Source organism: Triturus cristatus, chromosome 7 (assembly GCF_964204655.1).
Source record: "Triturus cristatus chromosome 7, aTriCri1.1, whole genome shotgun sequence".
Lineage (NCBI taxonomy): Eukaryota > Metazoa > Chordata > Amphibia > Caudata > Salamandridae > Triturus > Triturus cristatus.
In genome coordinates this window covers 1,714,783,190-1,714,797,808 of record NC_140590.1, presented here as the reverse complement: position 1 = coordinate 1,714,797,808, position 14,619 = coordinate 1,714,783,190, and the positions used below count along the sequence as shown (strand labels likewise).

Here is a 14,619-nt window from a genome sequence, read left to right as displayed (position 1 = left end):
TGGCGTCCAAGGACGCCAAGATGGCCGGCTCCCGCACGAACGGAACACGCGCTAGCACGCCATGCAGGCGTCGCAGATTGAGAGCCGTATTGCGATGGGGAATAAAGCCGGACTGGTCTTGGTGGACCAAGTCGCCCACCACGCCGACCAGCCGGTTGGCGAGCACCTTGGCGAGGATTTTAGGCTCCGCATTCAAGAGCGAGATAGGCCGATAGGATGTGACCCGGTCTCGCGGTCTCCCCTCCTTGTGGATGACCACGATGGTAGCCAGACGCTGGACCGGCGGGAGGGAGCCCCGCGAGTGGGCCGCAAGGAACATTGCGCGGAGGTGGGGTGCCAGTACATCCGGTCGCAGCTTGTATAACTCGATAGGAATGCCGTTCGGGCCCATGGCCTTGCCAGAAGCGACCGAGCGGATGGCGAGGGCAATTTCGTCCGAGGTGGGGGCGGCATCCATCAACTCCCTGTCCTCCACAGAAAGGGAGGGGAGCGCGATATCACGCAGCAGGGCATGGGAATCCTCCTCCGAACAGGGAGAAACCGGGGAATATACCTCGCGGAAATAATCCGCGAAGCAAGAAACAATGCCTTCCGGCTCAGTAACACGCACACCATCCATCCTCTCAATCAACGGGACCACACGACTAGCTCTCTCCTTCTTATCCAACCACGCAATCAACTTGCCAGCCTTATCACCCACATCATACAATCGCCCCTGTTGCTCTCTGCTGAGGCCCCTGGCCGCCTCCGTGACGAGGGCCCTATAGGCCGCCTGCTTAAGGTGTAGAACGTGCAACGCAGCGTCAGTCACCCCACTCCCCAGACCACCCTCCAATTCAGTAATTTCGGCCTCCACCCGGGTCACCTCCTCCTGTGCTCGCCTCCGGGCATGGGAAATAAAGGAGAGGGCCTCCCCTCTAAGTACCGTCTTGAAAGCCTCCCAAAGAGAGATTGCCGACCGGACTGACCCCACATTCTCTTCAAAATACCGTTGCAAGGATTTGATCAAGTCGGCACGAATAGTGGGGTCGCGCAGGTACCAAGCATTGATTGGAGCTACCCTGCCCTCCCCCCTCGGGAAGACATCAAAGTGCAACAGGAGTGGGGAGTGATCTGAAATGCCCCGCGCCAGATGGCGCACCTCCCCCACTCTCCCGGCATAGGCCGCAGGGACAAGGATATGATCAAGCCGCGAAAGGCTACCATGGGCACCCGAATGGAAGGTGTACTGCAGCTGAGTGGGGTGCTTTAAACGCCAGCAGTCCACCAATCCCAATGTATCCAAAAGGCCAGACAGCCACGCCTGTGCCCGGGGGAGGTCCCTAGGGGGATACCGATCCATAGTCCCAGAAACCACCGCGTTGAAGTCCCCCCCAACCACCAGAAGCCCCCCCGGAAGATCGAGAAGGAGGCGTCCCAGGTCTGCAAAGGTGGTGGACTGCAACCCCGGTGGGACGTACACTGAGACAAAAACGACTACCCTGCCCTCCATTCTCCCCACCAAAACAGTGTAGCGTCCCCTCTCATCATGGCGCACCTCGTCTATTTCTAGCGGGAGCGAGGTCTTGACCATAATGCCCACCCCTCGTGAGCCTGATGTGAAGCCCGAATGGGCCACCAAACGATAGCCACGTCGATTCATGGCACAAAAGGAGTTACCAATGAGGTGTGTCTCCTGCAGAAAGACCACATCAGGCGAGATCCGTTTCAGATACTGCAGGACCACACCTCGCTTAATCCTATCACCCAGCCCGTTAACGTTCCAGGACAACAAAGTCAGGTCCCTACCCCCCATCGCATACAGAAGCCATCATTTGTCCCCCCGAGAGCATCTCAAAAACACCAATACAATAAAGGGTTTGCCTTGCGGTAAAAATGAACCACACCCCACCCCAACCCACCCATCCCAACAGAACTCCCCCCACCCTGCACCCCTGCATGAGCCCAAACAGCCCCCCCAAAGTGCAGTGTGCCTGTCGCCCCATAGAAGAAAACTAACTAGTCCCCCAGAGGAGGAGGGAGATCCGAGAGACCCCACACGACCTCCACAGGAGGGGAACTTACCCTCACAGTCAATGGTGACAATAACACAGTCCGGAGCAAGGCCTACCATTAGTCCCTCAGTCCTGATCCGGCGGGCCCTCCCCACCAACCGCTCCCCCCCCGCCCCCCCGGCCCCGATCTCCGGGCAAAGTGTCCAGCCAGTCCCCGGCCGCCTCGGGACGATCAAAAAAGTGCGTGCGGCCATCTACCTCCACCCTCAGCTTAGCCGGAAAAAGCATCGCATATTTGAGATTCAGGTCCCGCAGGCGACGTTTGACACCCAGAAAGCTCAGTCTCTGCTTTTGGACCGCCGGAGTGAAGTCAGGATAGAAATTGATATCCATGTTGTCAAGTTTGACCGGCCCTTGGGGCCTAGAAGTCTGCAGGATAGCGTCTCTGTCCCGAAAATTGAAGATCCGGGCGATGAGAGGCCTCGGAGGGGCGCCGATCTTAGGCCTACCCCCGGGGACCCTGTGGGCACGTTCCACTGCAAAGAATTTACTCAGCCCCCGAGGCTGGAGATGGGTGAGGACCAGGTCCTCCACAAACAGATCCGCTGCCTCTGCCTCGCGTCCCTCCGGCACCCCAATAATGCGGACGTTGTTTCTCCGGGCCCGACCCTCGGAATCCTCCAGTCGACGATTCATCAGGGCGCTCGCCTGGCCAAGCCTGCGCACCTCCTGTTGGAGGGCCGCCACGTCAGTTGTGAGGCCCGAGGTAGAGTGGGCCAAAGAATCGACCCGGTCATTTGTTTTCGACAGATCGGCTCTCACAAGGCCCACGTCCACGAGGACCGAGTCGATCTTCTGCGCCAGAGTGTCAAAGCGCTGGTCCACCGAGGCCTTCATCTCGGCGATGGCGCCCATGACGTCCCGGAGGGTCAGGTCCGTGGGCAGAGAAGGAGCATCAGTCGGGCCCGTGGGGGATCTACGCAGCGCCTCTGGAGATCCCTTCTGGAGGGTGTAGCGGTCCATGATATTGGATTGATGGGCCGTGCCACGACGGGTCGATTTCACCTTGGCCCGGTCGCCATCTTGTTTTGTGGCCATGTTCGCAATCCCAAAATCCAGCCAATCTCCTCAAAAAAGGGGGTAGACAATTCCGTTCAAGGGCTCCGGGCAGATCGCAGCCAGCGGGCCGGCGGGGCACCCCAACGAGGCCACACCACCGCACACCGCTCCGCAACCCTACCTCGCCTGGCAGCAAGGGGGGCGCAAAAGCGAAAGCGAAAGTGCGGGGCACGCGAGTCGCCCAGCCTTGCCCGCCGCTGTTGTTCGCTTTGTCGCCGGATCGCCCCACAACTCCAGTACGGGGGGCCGGTGTGGAGAAGGCCGCAAACCTCTATCGGTGCTCCCGCCGGTGTCCGAAGTCCGATTTAAAAACGGAAAACGGGCGTCACCTCAGCTCGGGTTCACAAGCACAGTCCCCTCATTCAGGACAGGATTCGGTCAGGATTTATGCAGGAGGTCGCGGAGGTCCTCGGGAGCCTCGCACCTACGCGGCCATCTTGGTTGCGCGCTAGGCTCCTCCTCTTTGGTGACATTTTTAATCCAAATTTGGTAGCCATTGATATGGCCTAGGGTCCCTCAATCTAAATTGATTATTTGCCCCTGGAGACAATAACTATGGAGGAAGTCAGTGCAGCCTTAAAAGGTAGTGCCCCATGGAAACCTCCGGGGCTTGATGGGGTCCAGGTGGACGCTTTCAAATCCTGCAAATACCCCTGGGTTCCAAAACTAAACCCAATTTTTACTGCATCAGCAAAACGTCACATCCCAAAATCCTGTAGTGATAGTGTGATCATCCCTATATTTAAAAAGGGGGACGAAGGTAATGCCAAATATTATCATTCGATATTGCTTTTGGACTCCTCTGTGAAAACTATGGGTGGGGTGAGCTGCGGCAGGTTAGAAGCCTGGGCTTGGGAAAAATCTATTCTATCAGACTCGCAATATGGGTTCAGGTAAGAATTAAGCACTGTGGAGCAGGGTATAAATTTGCAGCTCATTATCAGCAAATATACAATGGCACGTGAGGGGCATATTCACCTGTGCTTTGCGGATTTGATCAGTGCTTTTGATCATGTGAACCATGCTAAACAATAGTAGGTGTTAACTGATATGGGACCTCCTATAGATATCATTTGCCATCTCTCCGAGCTGTATTCAATCTTAGCATCTTGCGTACGTTTTAGGAAAAATGGTGAATGCACTGAGAAATTCTGAGTAACTCGTGGCACTAGGCAAGGATGTGTCCATGCGCTGCTTGTGTTCTCACTGTATATTAATGGGGTGGACAGTCTCCTGCAGAGCTTAAAGATGATGCTCCTAGAGTGGGTTTCCATGTCACTACAATGTTATTATACGCAGATGATGCTGTGCTTTTATCTAGGATGAGAAATGGTCTCCAGCAATTCACAAGCCTCTTTGTAGCCTTTATGGATTGTACAGATCTGAAACTCAACCTAACCAAAACCAATACCATAGTTGTGGTAAAAGATTAAAAAGGGGGAACAGTCATTATGTTCAGTGTCAAAAGCTAAATGCAGTAAAGATCTTTAGTTACATTGGCATGCTGTTTTCACAGAGAGGAGATTGGACACCAACTTGGAAACTGCTAAACTAAAATTTATAAGAGCCACTTGAGCGGTGCACAGTTTTGCCCAAAAGATAGGTAGCAAAGCCCCTAGAGAAATCACAACATTGTATGAAAGTAAATGCCTTCCAGTTGTGTTATATGGATCCTCAGTTTGGGGTTGGACAAACTGTTACAGACACAGGAAAATACAGGAAATTACAAACTGCAATATGTTACAGACACAGGAAAATACAGGAAATTACAAACTGCAATGTGTTACAGACACAGGGAAATACAGGAAATTACAAACTGCAATGTGTTACAGACAAAGGAAAAATACTTTTTACAAAGGCTTTTGGCTATGCCAAGTTCATCCCCTGCCCATGGTGTACATAATGAACTTGACATTGGGTATTTGGAAGATGCCATCAAGCTCAACACACTAACTAGGTGGCACTGTATTTGGTTGAAACGGGGCACCAAGTTCACTAGAGATATCATAAGGGATTGCCTGGGACTTGACCACAGAAAGAAGATATCATGGCTTCAGTATGTTAATGTATTATTACAGGAACTGGGGGAAAGCCCAACTGTTTTAGAACCCATAGTATTTTGCAGTTCAACAAAAAGGAAATAAGATCTATCCACATAGTGAGAAGAGAAGTCAACAGGGAGTGCCAGGAAAGGACCAAGCCCACTGTGAATAGATACTGTATGGGTTTATCCACCTAGGGGGTCCAGGGATACCTGGCAAATGTGACCAATACCTAGGATAGGTTCCTGCTAACGAGATTACGCCTAGAACTGCTCTCTCTTGCACAGTGGCATTCCCCAAGCCATACTCCTGGCCTCTGAACCTCCCAAGCTGCCCATGTAATTGAAAGACCAAGAAACCCACAATTCATTTTATGTTTTTTTGTTAATATTATAAAGATATTATTTGTACATGACGTCCCCTCTTTTTGACGCCAGGCCTTATTTATTATCACAAGGCCTTTAACTCCTCAAGAAATTTGCCTAGTATCAAAATATGTTGGACAGTTCTAGGTTACATAAAGAAGGCTATTCGAAGACGTAGATCATTGTTGCATCTACGACGCCTACGTTATGAAGTCAGTTGCACTGGATATGGAGACGTGAAATGATTGACTTGTGACTTGACGCATTTTATAGGATTGCTTTATGTACATGTGGTGTTCCTTTTTTGCACTTTAGAACCCTGAATACTCTGTTAACGACCCTTTTAAAATAAATGTGTTCTTAACAGGAGGTGATGTTTTAATATGTACATAAGGAATTCGGGGATATACTGCTATATTTACTTTGTTCCTTTGTACTATGAGCCTGCACTATAAGGCTGCACCCTCGGTCTTTTATTTGTTTTAATGTGAATTCTTGTATTGCAAAGACTTGCACTGTGTTATTGGTTTTCTTTAAACAAAATGTATGCAAATCTTTTATGTGACTTTGAACTATTTTACTGTGCTATTATTGACCTGAAATCAAATGTATGACTTGACTTATATTGTGTCTTACTTTTTTAATGCATTGGTATTTTTAAATGCTTTAAAACACCTGTCTTTTGAGTTAAGCCTGGCTGCTCATTGCCAGCTACTAAGGGGTGAGCAAGGGAATAATTTATTGAGACCTTGCCTGAACCTTTCATTGTGTTTGTGGCCTTATTACTAGTGGTAGGTACCCAGTTATCACTACTAATAAACCACTTTCTAGCAGAGTGACACCTTGCTTCAGGGAATGTGACTCCCACAGACTGAGTGTACATTACAGCAATGCATGAATATCACACCTGCTTACTTTGACTATCTACATATGTAGATAGCTAGATAGACAGACAGACAGACAGATCCTTTCCTAGACAACTTAATGTTTGTCAATATGCTGCAGCCATTAGTCTTGTAGGTCGAAATTTTTTACCTCAATATTCTGAGAAACACTGACTGCAAAATACCTACAGGTCACACATCAAGAAGGCAAATCCATGCATGAATACCTATTCCCGAAAGACTCCTCAATCCGGTAAGTGTACCCCACAGTTTGCAAGGGCTGCTACCCTGATTAATGGAGCTAAGATGATGTCAGTGGAACTGACATGTACAAGTCCAAAGCCCTCTGTGACTCTTGCTTCTTTGCTTTGGTTGCAGCATGACATGCAGGCTGATAGCTCAAAAAATCAAAAGTAGGAGTGTGTTGGCAGAGAGACAACATATGAACTAAATTAAAGCATAGTTTTACTATAGTTATCCCTGTGTTGGGGAGTATGCGCCATGCGTACACACACCCATGTTTACACAAAGTAAATTGGGGCGGAGCGGAGTTCATGGAGCTTTGCTCTGCGGAATACTCTGGAGTTACTGAAAAACTCCACCAAATTCCATGGAGTTCCACGAGTGGGCGAAGTATTGCTCGGGCCACTCCTAATGCTGGCACTGCACAGAAAGCAATAAACTTAACAAGGTGAATTTAGACAGAATTTAAGTGTCACCATTTCACCTTAATAAGTCTATTACTAAGCTGCGATGACTATTGAATGTAATATGTTGGAGGCAAGAAATGACCCTGTCTGATGGCCGCCCATTGAAGGAGAGACTTAATGAGCTAATAAGGGAGGTCACGTGACTGCACTCGGTGTTGGTACCCGGCTGGCACCGCTTCCGTCATGGTGGCCGAGCAGCGGGCATGTGCCATCTCTATGCAAAAAAAAAAAGAATTTCAATGGCACCCTTGCGTCTGCATGCCTTTTTATGCCGTTTTTAAAGCTCACTCTAGCTGTCTTCCCTAATTTCTCCTTCTCTCGTTATCTCTTTTTCAGGCATGTTTTCACTTTTTCTTTGCTTGTGCTAATTGAATGTATAATATACAAGCAAGTTGCTCTGCCTGAGCCTTCCTGTTTTTTTTCTGTTTTATGTATATACTGTATGTACACCTAGTAGGACGCAGGCTTGTGTCCCACTTTATTGTTTCTTGCGTCCATATTACGAATTAAAAGCATTTCTGTCCAGCTGGACAGCTTCCAATATAGTACTGATACTGGTTCTATATTTATTCTTTATAGTTCATTGTCCCTTTTTAGGGACCACTGTGTTTAAAACTCATAACTACCCAAGGACCCTGACCACTCATTTGGGTTCCCTTGTCCTTTATAAACATCTTCATACAATGACACAAAGTGGAGCAGCGGCATCCACAAGGCAAGGTATTATTATATTATATCGAAGTACTGAAATATTTATGTCATCTCCTTTACAAACATTCTATGCATGGGGCATCGGTTGCAAGTAGCGAGTTACTGCTGCTTACCTCTGACGTCATGAGGCATCGCAGACCTGGAACAGATTCTAAATCATCTCACTGGAAGCAGTAGCAATCCCCATATAAACATTTAAGAAAGTCACATTTCTTTTTCTCTGATTCTTTCAAGTGAAGTTCTCTGCACAGTTTATAATGAAGATAGGAAATGAGTTGTCTCTGGTGCACTGCCACTGGAATAGAATACTATCATGATGGCTGCGCTGGATCGGTATAGCCTGTGCTTTTCTCCTTACAGAACTTTGGAAAATGTTTTCTGAATGTACAAACCTCAACTAATATACCAGGGGACCCCTCCTCGCCAGATAACAGTATTCATTACTGCAGTGCATATTTATGTACTACTGGCTGAGCACCGCCACACTTTGTATGAGCAAACAGCAGCTCTATCAGGCATTTCACAGCGACAGGAGTAATACAGTACACACTGTACACCATATGCCCCCCCCTCCCCCACCTTCCTTCAGTACCGCAAAGTGAGCAGAGAGTAACATCCTGGACAGGAGTACCTATTGCCCTGCTGTAACAAAATGTAGCCAAGGTACAGCAAGAGCCAGCTGTTGCACGCAGACTATATCCTTATTCATAGACGCTGGCCTGGTGGCTGGGAACCACTGAAAGTCCAGGAAGTAGCGTGCAGAGCCAGTAGCCAGAACTCTGGGTCAACACCATGCCCCTTACAGGGGGAATAGCCAATTGCATTTGAGTTGCTGTTGAACCCAGGAAGTACATGAACCCAGCTGCATATTCTGCAACCTAGATTCTTACTAAATGGGCAGAGCAGAGACCACTGAGAAACACCACATGGAGGGGAGAGAGACCATTCATTTACTCTGTGTAAATCTCCTGTCTCAAAAGCAGACATGTCCTCGTGAGCCTGCTGTCAACATCAGCACGCAAGACAAAATCCATACTATGGCACTGCCAGGACAGCAACCAATAATAGGAGGCCAGCAAAGCAAGGGACTTACCTAATGTGATTGAGCATAGGCAGGTGGAACTGACCTAGCGTTCCACAGCAAGACCAAGAAAGCCTTTGGCAGGTAGCGGAGCCCGTCCTCTGTCCCATGCCAGTCCTGGCGAAAAGGGTCACAAATGGTAAAGGTCTCCAAATGCAAGTCACATCTAGTGGGTCTCTTTATCTTCCAGCACTGACGCCGACGTGCGCAGGAGTAATTTCCGAGCCTGCCATGGGCAAACAATCCTCAGGCTTAGACAGATGCCCACACTTCGGGTAGCTGTCATGGACTCCTCAGGGGCACCGTCTTCCCTGTGGTGCTCCTTGAGGCAGGTCTTTCGGTAGGGTGCAAAAACTCCACAACCGCTCCCTAGGTGGTTAAGACTCCTCGGGCGGTATAGTTACGTAAGTGAGCTGCGTCTCCCAAGGGTCAGGAATACAAGCGCAATAGTCTGCCAAAAGTGATAGGGGTACGTGAGGTGACACAGAAAAAGAACCCATAGCAGTTCCAACCTACATACCAAAAAACAAAGAAACAAGCTAAAAAATGGAGTTTACAAAAGCGATCGCACACACATAAGCAGCACCCGCTGGTAAACTCCACTCCGCCGACAGTTGGCAGAGTTTTTGCCAAGCTCCGCTGTCCAAGTGGAGCGCGGAGTGGCAAAACTCCATGAACTCTGCAGGTGGAATGGAGTTTGCCTCCCACCCCTAAAAAAAACACAAACTCACAGTATCTCATCATCTCTATATCACTCTGGCGTAGATGCTGTGAGTGAGTTGAGGCTGCCCAGTTTCGAACTTAGCTGCTTCTTCCTCTTCCCTGTGCCATTGCACAATCTCAACTCATAGCCTGTGCTAATAGTGCTCAATTTTGGACATTCAGCATTTTTAACGTTGCCTGCCCTAACAATCATTAGCAAAGTCAATAGGTATTGCCTATGCAGGATCTATTGGTTTTGGCAATTTCTTTTTTGCCATGTTGTACAACAGCGGGTTGCTGTGCAGCATGGCTGATAGTTTAAAAAAAAGCACTCTGACATGGTCACTGCTGGCAACGTTATGGGTTTTGTTATTTTTAATTTTAACCATGCTGCACATCAAACGCAGGAGGGAGGTGAGGTAGAGGGCAAGCATGAACATACGGGCAGAGCAAGCAATGTAAGGGAAAGTTGGGGGTTACAGTGCAAGCAAAAATGTGGGATGAGGGGGGGACAGGGTAAACAACAATAGGGCAAAAAACGACAAGGCAACAATGACAATGGATCAAGAACAATGGAGCAACAATGACAACAGGACAAAAAATGATGGGGCAAGCAACAACAATGGGGCAATAACAACAGGGTAAGAAACGACGGACGGTGCAACAACAATGGGGCAAGCAACACCAATATAGCAACAAATACATGGAGGGTGAGCGGGGGGAGACGGCTTGCAAACAAATCCAGTCTTATGCACACAGTGCTACAGCTAAAATCAGAAAGTGAATGAGCATTGGATAGACACTGGACGCTGAAAGGAAGCAGTTCCTTGGCTCCACTGGAGGGACAAGGCAGAAGTGAAGCCGACATGCCCTGACCAAAGAGAAGCAAGGAAATGAGAGTTACAATGAAGCCAACCAATGGTAAGCAGTAGGCGGGCTGTAAAATGTCTCGCAAGTGACAGCACATGTGCTGTCTCAGGCGAGACCTAAAAATACAACAAGACAGACTCCTTCAAGATAATATATCACCGGTTTAAGAAAATCCAATATGCTAATGTCGCAATAGCTAAACTTCACACATCAGCCTTGCCTCTTGCTCCTGCCCGAATGACACTGCTTAGGAATGAGCATTTTAGATACTTAGGTCAATTTTGTATGATTACAAAGTCTCTTGGTGAGAACTAAAGCTCTGTATAACCAGACATAGTGAATGAAATATGAAATTCAAGACTGTGTGTGTTCTGATCCGTTCAATGTTTTCATTAACCTATAGACAAACCGAAGTGGCTGCTTCTCTGGCAAAGTGGAAACCAACGCCTTCCCTCTCTCTTCCTATGACTACAAGGACAGTTTGGAGGCCTCGGCCTCCCTTGTGGAAGCCGACACAGGTAAAGTTCTTACTGTAGTGTTTAACTTGAGGTAGTGCAAAGAAGGAGGTACTTGTTGGGGTAAAGCACTGCTCGGCCCAATAACTGACCGAAGACCTTCCCATCCAACTCAACCTCTGAAAAACCACTACTGGCCACCAAAGAGAGGTTTCACTTTGACTTCATGGCACCACAACAATTTGGACCTTGTGGTTTCTCTTACACTACTAAGACCCTCATTCCAAGTTGGACGGCAATGGGCTTCTTCCAGAGTGTTCCTAAGCAGCGATTCTTTTGTCCTTTTTACATCTTCTCATATCTGCCCATTTATCAAACTCTTTCAGGTTCTAAATTGTTTATACCCACCACTGTAGCACTGGTGCCACTGAAAACTTCAGCTCAGTTAAAAAAAATAGTTTGAGTGTCTTATGTGAGTCTCTGTTGCTTCTCGTTCAACAGATTTCTCTTTCTAGTTGAGTTTTCTCTTTTAGAACAAATTCTGTCCAAGATCTTTCGGGGTGCATCTCTCTCTGAGCTCTTCTTTCAAGGTGTTGCCTCTTTCTCTACATTTCTACATTTCAAACTCTACCCTGACAACCTGTCCTTTGGAATCCTTGTGAATTTCCAGATGTGGCAGGCTAACCCAAACATACTCTCTGCTCATTATAGTCAAGAACTCTTGCAGCCTTGGTGTAATGAATGTTGATCTCAGATTTTAAATACAGTTTACTCAGTAAGGACTGTACCATTGATAATATAACACATACACCTCACTGCACTGCAAGCATGAACTGCAGATTCTAAACATACAATCTATACCTGTCACAAAATATTATGTTTGAAGTACATTTTTTAACTACCCTCTGCCTTTGTAGCTCACGGTCAGCATTCTGACATTTAAAAACATTTGCAAATAAGTAATTTGCACAATAAATGAAAGTGTTTTATCACTGGTGCTACACTTATGGCACGTAACCAGGGAGGTGCATTTCCCCTTTCTAACACCAGCTTTTCCTCTTCATGTGTGTCTCTTACGGCCACATGTACAAAGGTAAGTGTTTGTGATTACCAAATAGTGGCATTTTTGGCAAAGACCCATGTACAAATGTTTTTTTTACACATTTTGCGATTCCCAGAGAGTCACAAATAGACATACCTCATGAAAATTAATGAGATAAGTCTTCGTTTGCGACTCATTGGGAATTCCAAATATCACAGGGATGGTGGCCTGTTTGTGATTGCTTTTAAATAAAGCAATCTTTTGTTTTTTTAATGCAGCCCATATCTTTTCATTTTTTAAGAATTAACAGTGGCCCTTGGGAACACTACCTGCTCTTAAAAAATGTTTATACACACTTTCACAAAAGGGGAAGGGGTCCCTCAGGGACGAATGGATTACCACCTACTTGAAGTAGATGATAAATTTGAATGTTTTGCGACCACATTTCGGTCACAAAACATTCACATATACCACTGCGATTTGGTATTAGGAAGGGACACCCTAAATACGCCCCTTCCTAATACCGAATTGCAAACCCAATTTGTGATTCAGTAATAGCTGACCAATTCGCAAATAGGGATTTGCACCTTTCAAAAAGGCTTTTTCCGTTTGCAAACAGCCCAATTCTGTGAATAGTCCCATTTGCAAACGCAAAAATGCTATGTACATGTGGCCCTTAGTCCTTTATCTTCTGTTGTTTATCACTGGCTGTCTCTGTCTCTTTCCCAGTCTCACTCTCGTTCCATCTCTTAGTCTCTCTCTTGAATCATCTCTCTCACTCACAGACACAATGAGTGGTCTACGACATGTCCATGTACATCAGTTAACTGCTGTGAAATAGGAAGCCATTCATCTGTGCTTGGATACTGTTCAAGATCATGCCAAGAAATGCAGGAACATGTCTGGCTGCTTTATCCCTGTCTGTCCATAGTCTTTTCTAATACCTCGTTTCCTGCAGGAGTGACCATCAGCATGACTGGGAGCTGCAAAGTGTCGCCCACCATCGCCAGAGCCGTTTTCGATATTTCTGATGTCGGTGCAACCTACACGCCTGGAATGGAATTCAGAGGAGCGGTAAATCCATGTGGTATTTGAAGAGCGTGTCAAGGATCATGTCTGAGGACATGCATCAGGGTGTTTGACTGTCCCACAAGAGCTTTCTGTCATACAGCTTCACGCTGTCTCCCCCTGCCCTAGCACAATCCCACACATAGACCCTTCCCAGGGCTCCTTTCGCTGCCTCAGCCCTCCAAGTCCAGAATGAGGGTGGGTTACCTAGACAGGAAATTAGTTGTTGATTAAACATCAGTTTTAGGCAATAGACAGAGAATGAGGTAGGTAGATGGCTGGCAGCGAGGAAGTCACTTACAGGATATAAGGTAGCAGGAACAGGAAGTGACATTTTATTTGTTAGGAAGTGCATGCCTTTTGTCTGAGACTGACACAGGTATGAAAACGGAAATAAAGCAGCTGTTGTAGTGGTTGACTACATATAAAAGTGTGGTTTACAGGACATCAGATGGCACTCAACAGGACTTTTTAGGTTGGTGTTGAAATGGGAATTGACAGACAATGTGGTGGGCTATGACAGAATGAGGTGGAATCCGGAAGCGAGAGAGATGTCATAGGTATTTGACAGGAAGTGAGTTGGGTAGCTGACAGGAGACGAGGTAGTAGCTGCTAGTAAACCACGTTGGCTGGCAGGGAAGGGATTGAATAACTGGCAGGAAACCACATTTTCAAAAGCCTGCCAGTGTGAGACACAAACTCATTGAGTGTGAGACTCGGACGTCAGAGAACAGTGTCGTTCTAGAACTGAATCCATAACTGGTTCACTTCAGTGAAATGCCAAGGATGAGCGTCAATATTATTATTTTTAAACCTTAACATTCATTCTAAGACCCTCGGTTCTGACTCCTGAGAACTCAGACCTGGACCTGTGGTGTTACCCCAGGCTGGTATCTGGGGCGTGTTTCCTTACCCAGTTTCTCTCCTTGAATATTGTGCAGGTTCAGCTGCTGCGAGCAAACGGTACCACCATGAAGGCGGAGAAGATTTACTTGACTATCCAGAGTGGCTTGATGGAGCAAGAGAAGGTCTACTTCACTGACGATGCTGGGAGGGCCGCTTTCACACTGGATACATCCGCCTGGGATGGGGACATTGCGTATCTGAAGGTAAGTAACGAGGAAGCAGAAAGGTGTACCCTCCAACCTTAGCATAGCTGTGTGTGTGTGTGTGTGTGTGTGTGTGTGTGTGTGTGCACGAGTGTGCCTGTGTGTGCTCGCCTACATGTCCATGTGTGGGTTTGTGGTTGTGTGTGTGAGTGCATGTGAGTGTGTGCGTGTTTTTTGACTCCATGAGTGCATGTTCCGCAGTGCGTATGTGAGAGAGTAAAGGTTGGCGACTGGATACCCTCCCTGAGCCAGTGACAGTTACAGTCAGTAGAACTTTTTCTCAAAGCATGTTTACAAAACAAGTTTCATACTTCAAACCCCAGGTTTTATAAAACAATAGGCATGGTAGGGGGGGATTGTTTGGGTTTATGCAAGATCAGTGCAGTGGAAATGAACCCCCAAGGATGCATGCTTTAAAAAGTTCAATTACTTTGTGTTGTTGAGGGTGGGGGAACAAGTGCATTCTT

At 47.4% G+C, this 14,619-nt stretch overlaps 1 protein-coding gene across 1 annotated transcript in view; it reads left to right on the top strand.

The window, feature by feature from the left end:
- LOC146812862 (alpha-2-macroglobulin-like protein 1) overlaps positions 1 to 14,619 on the top strand; it is a 315,131-nt gene that overhangs the window by 135,873 nt on the left and 164,639 nt on the right. The window contains exons 9-11 of the mRNA XM_085619933.1: positions 10,882 to 10,996; positions 12,934 to 13,049; positions 13,985 to 14,152. Coding sequence (XP_085476059.1) covers positions 10,882 to 10,996; positions 12,934 to 13,049; positions 13,985 to 14,152 — 399 coding nt within the window. The remainder of the gene's footprint in view (positions 1 to 10,881; positions 10,997 to 12,933; positions 13,050 to 13,984; positions 14,153 to 14,619) is intronic.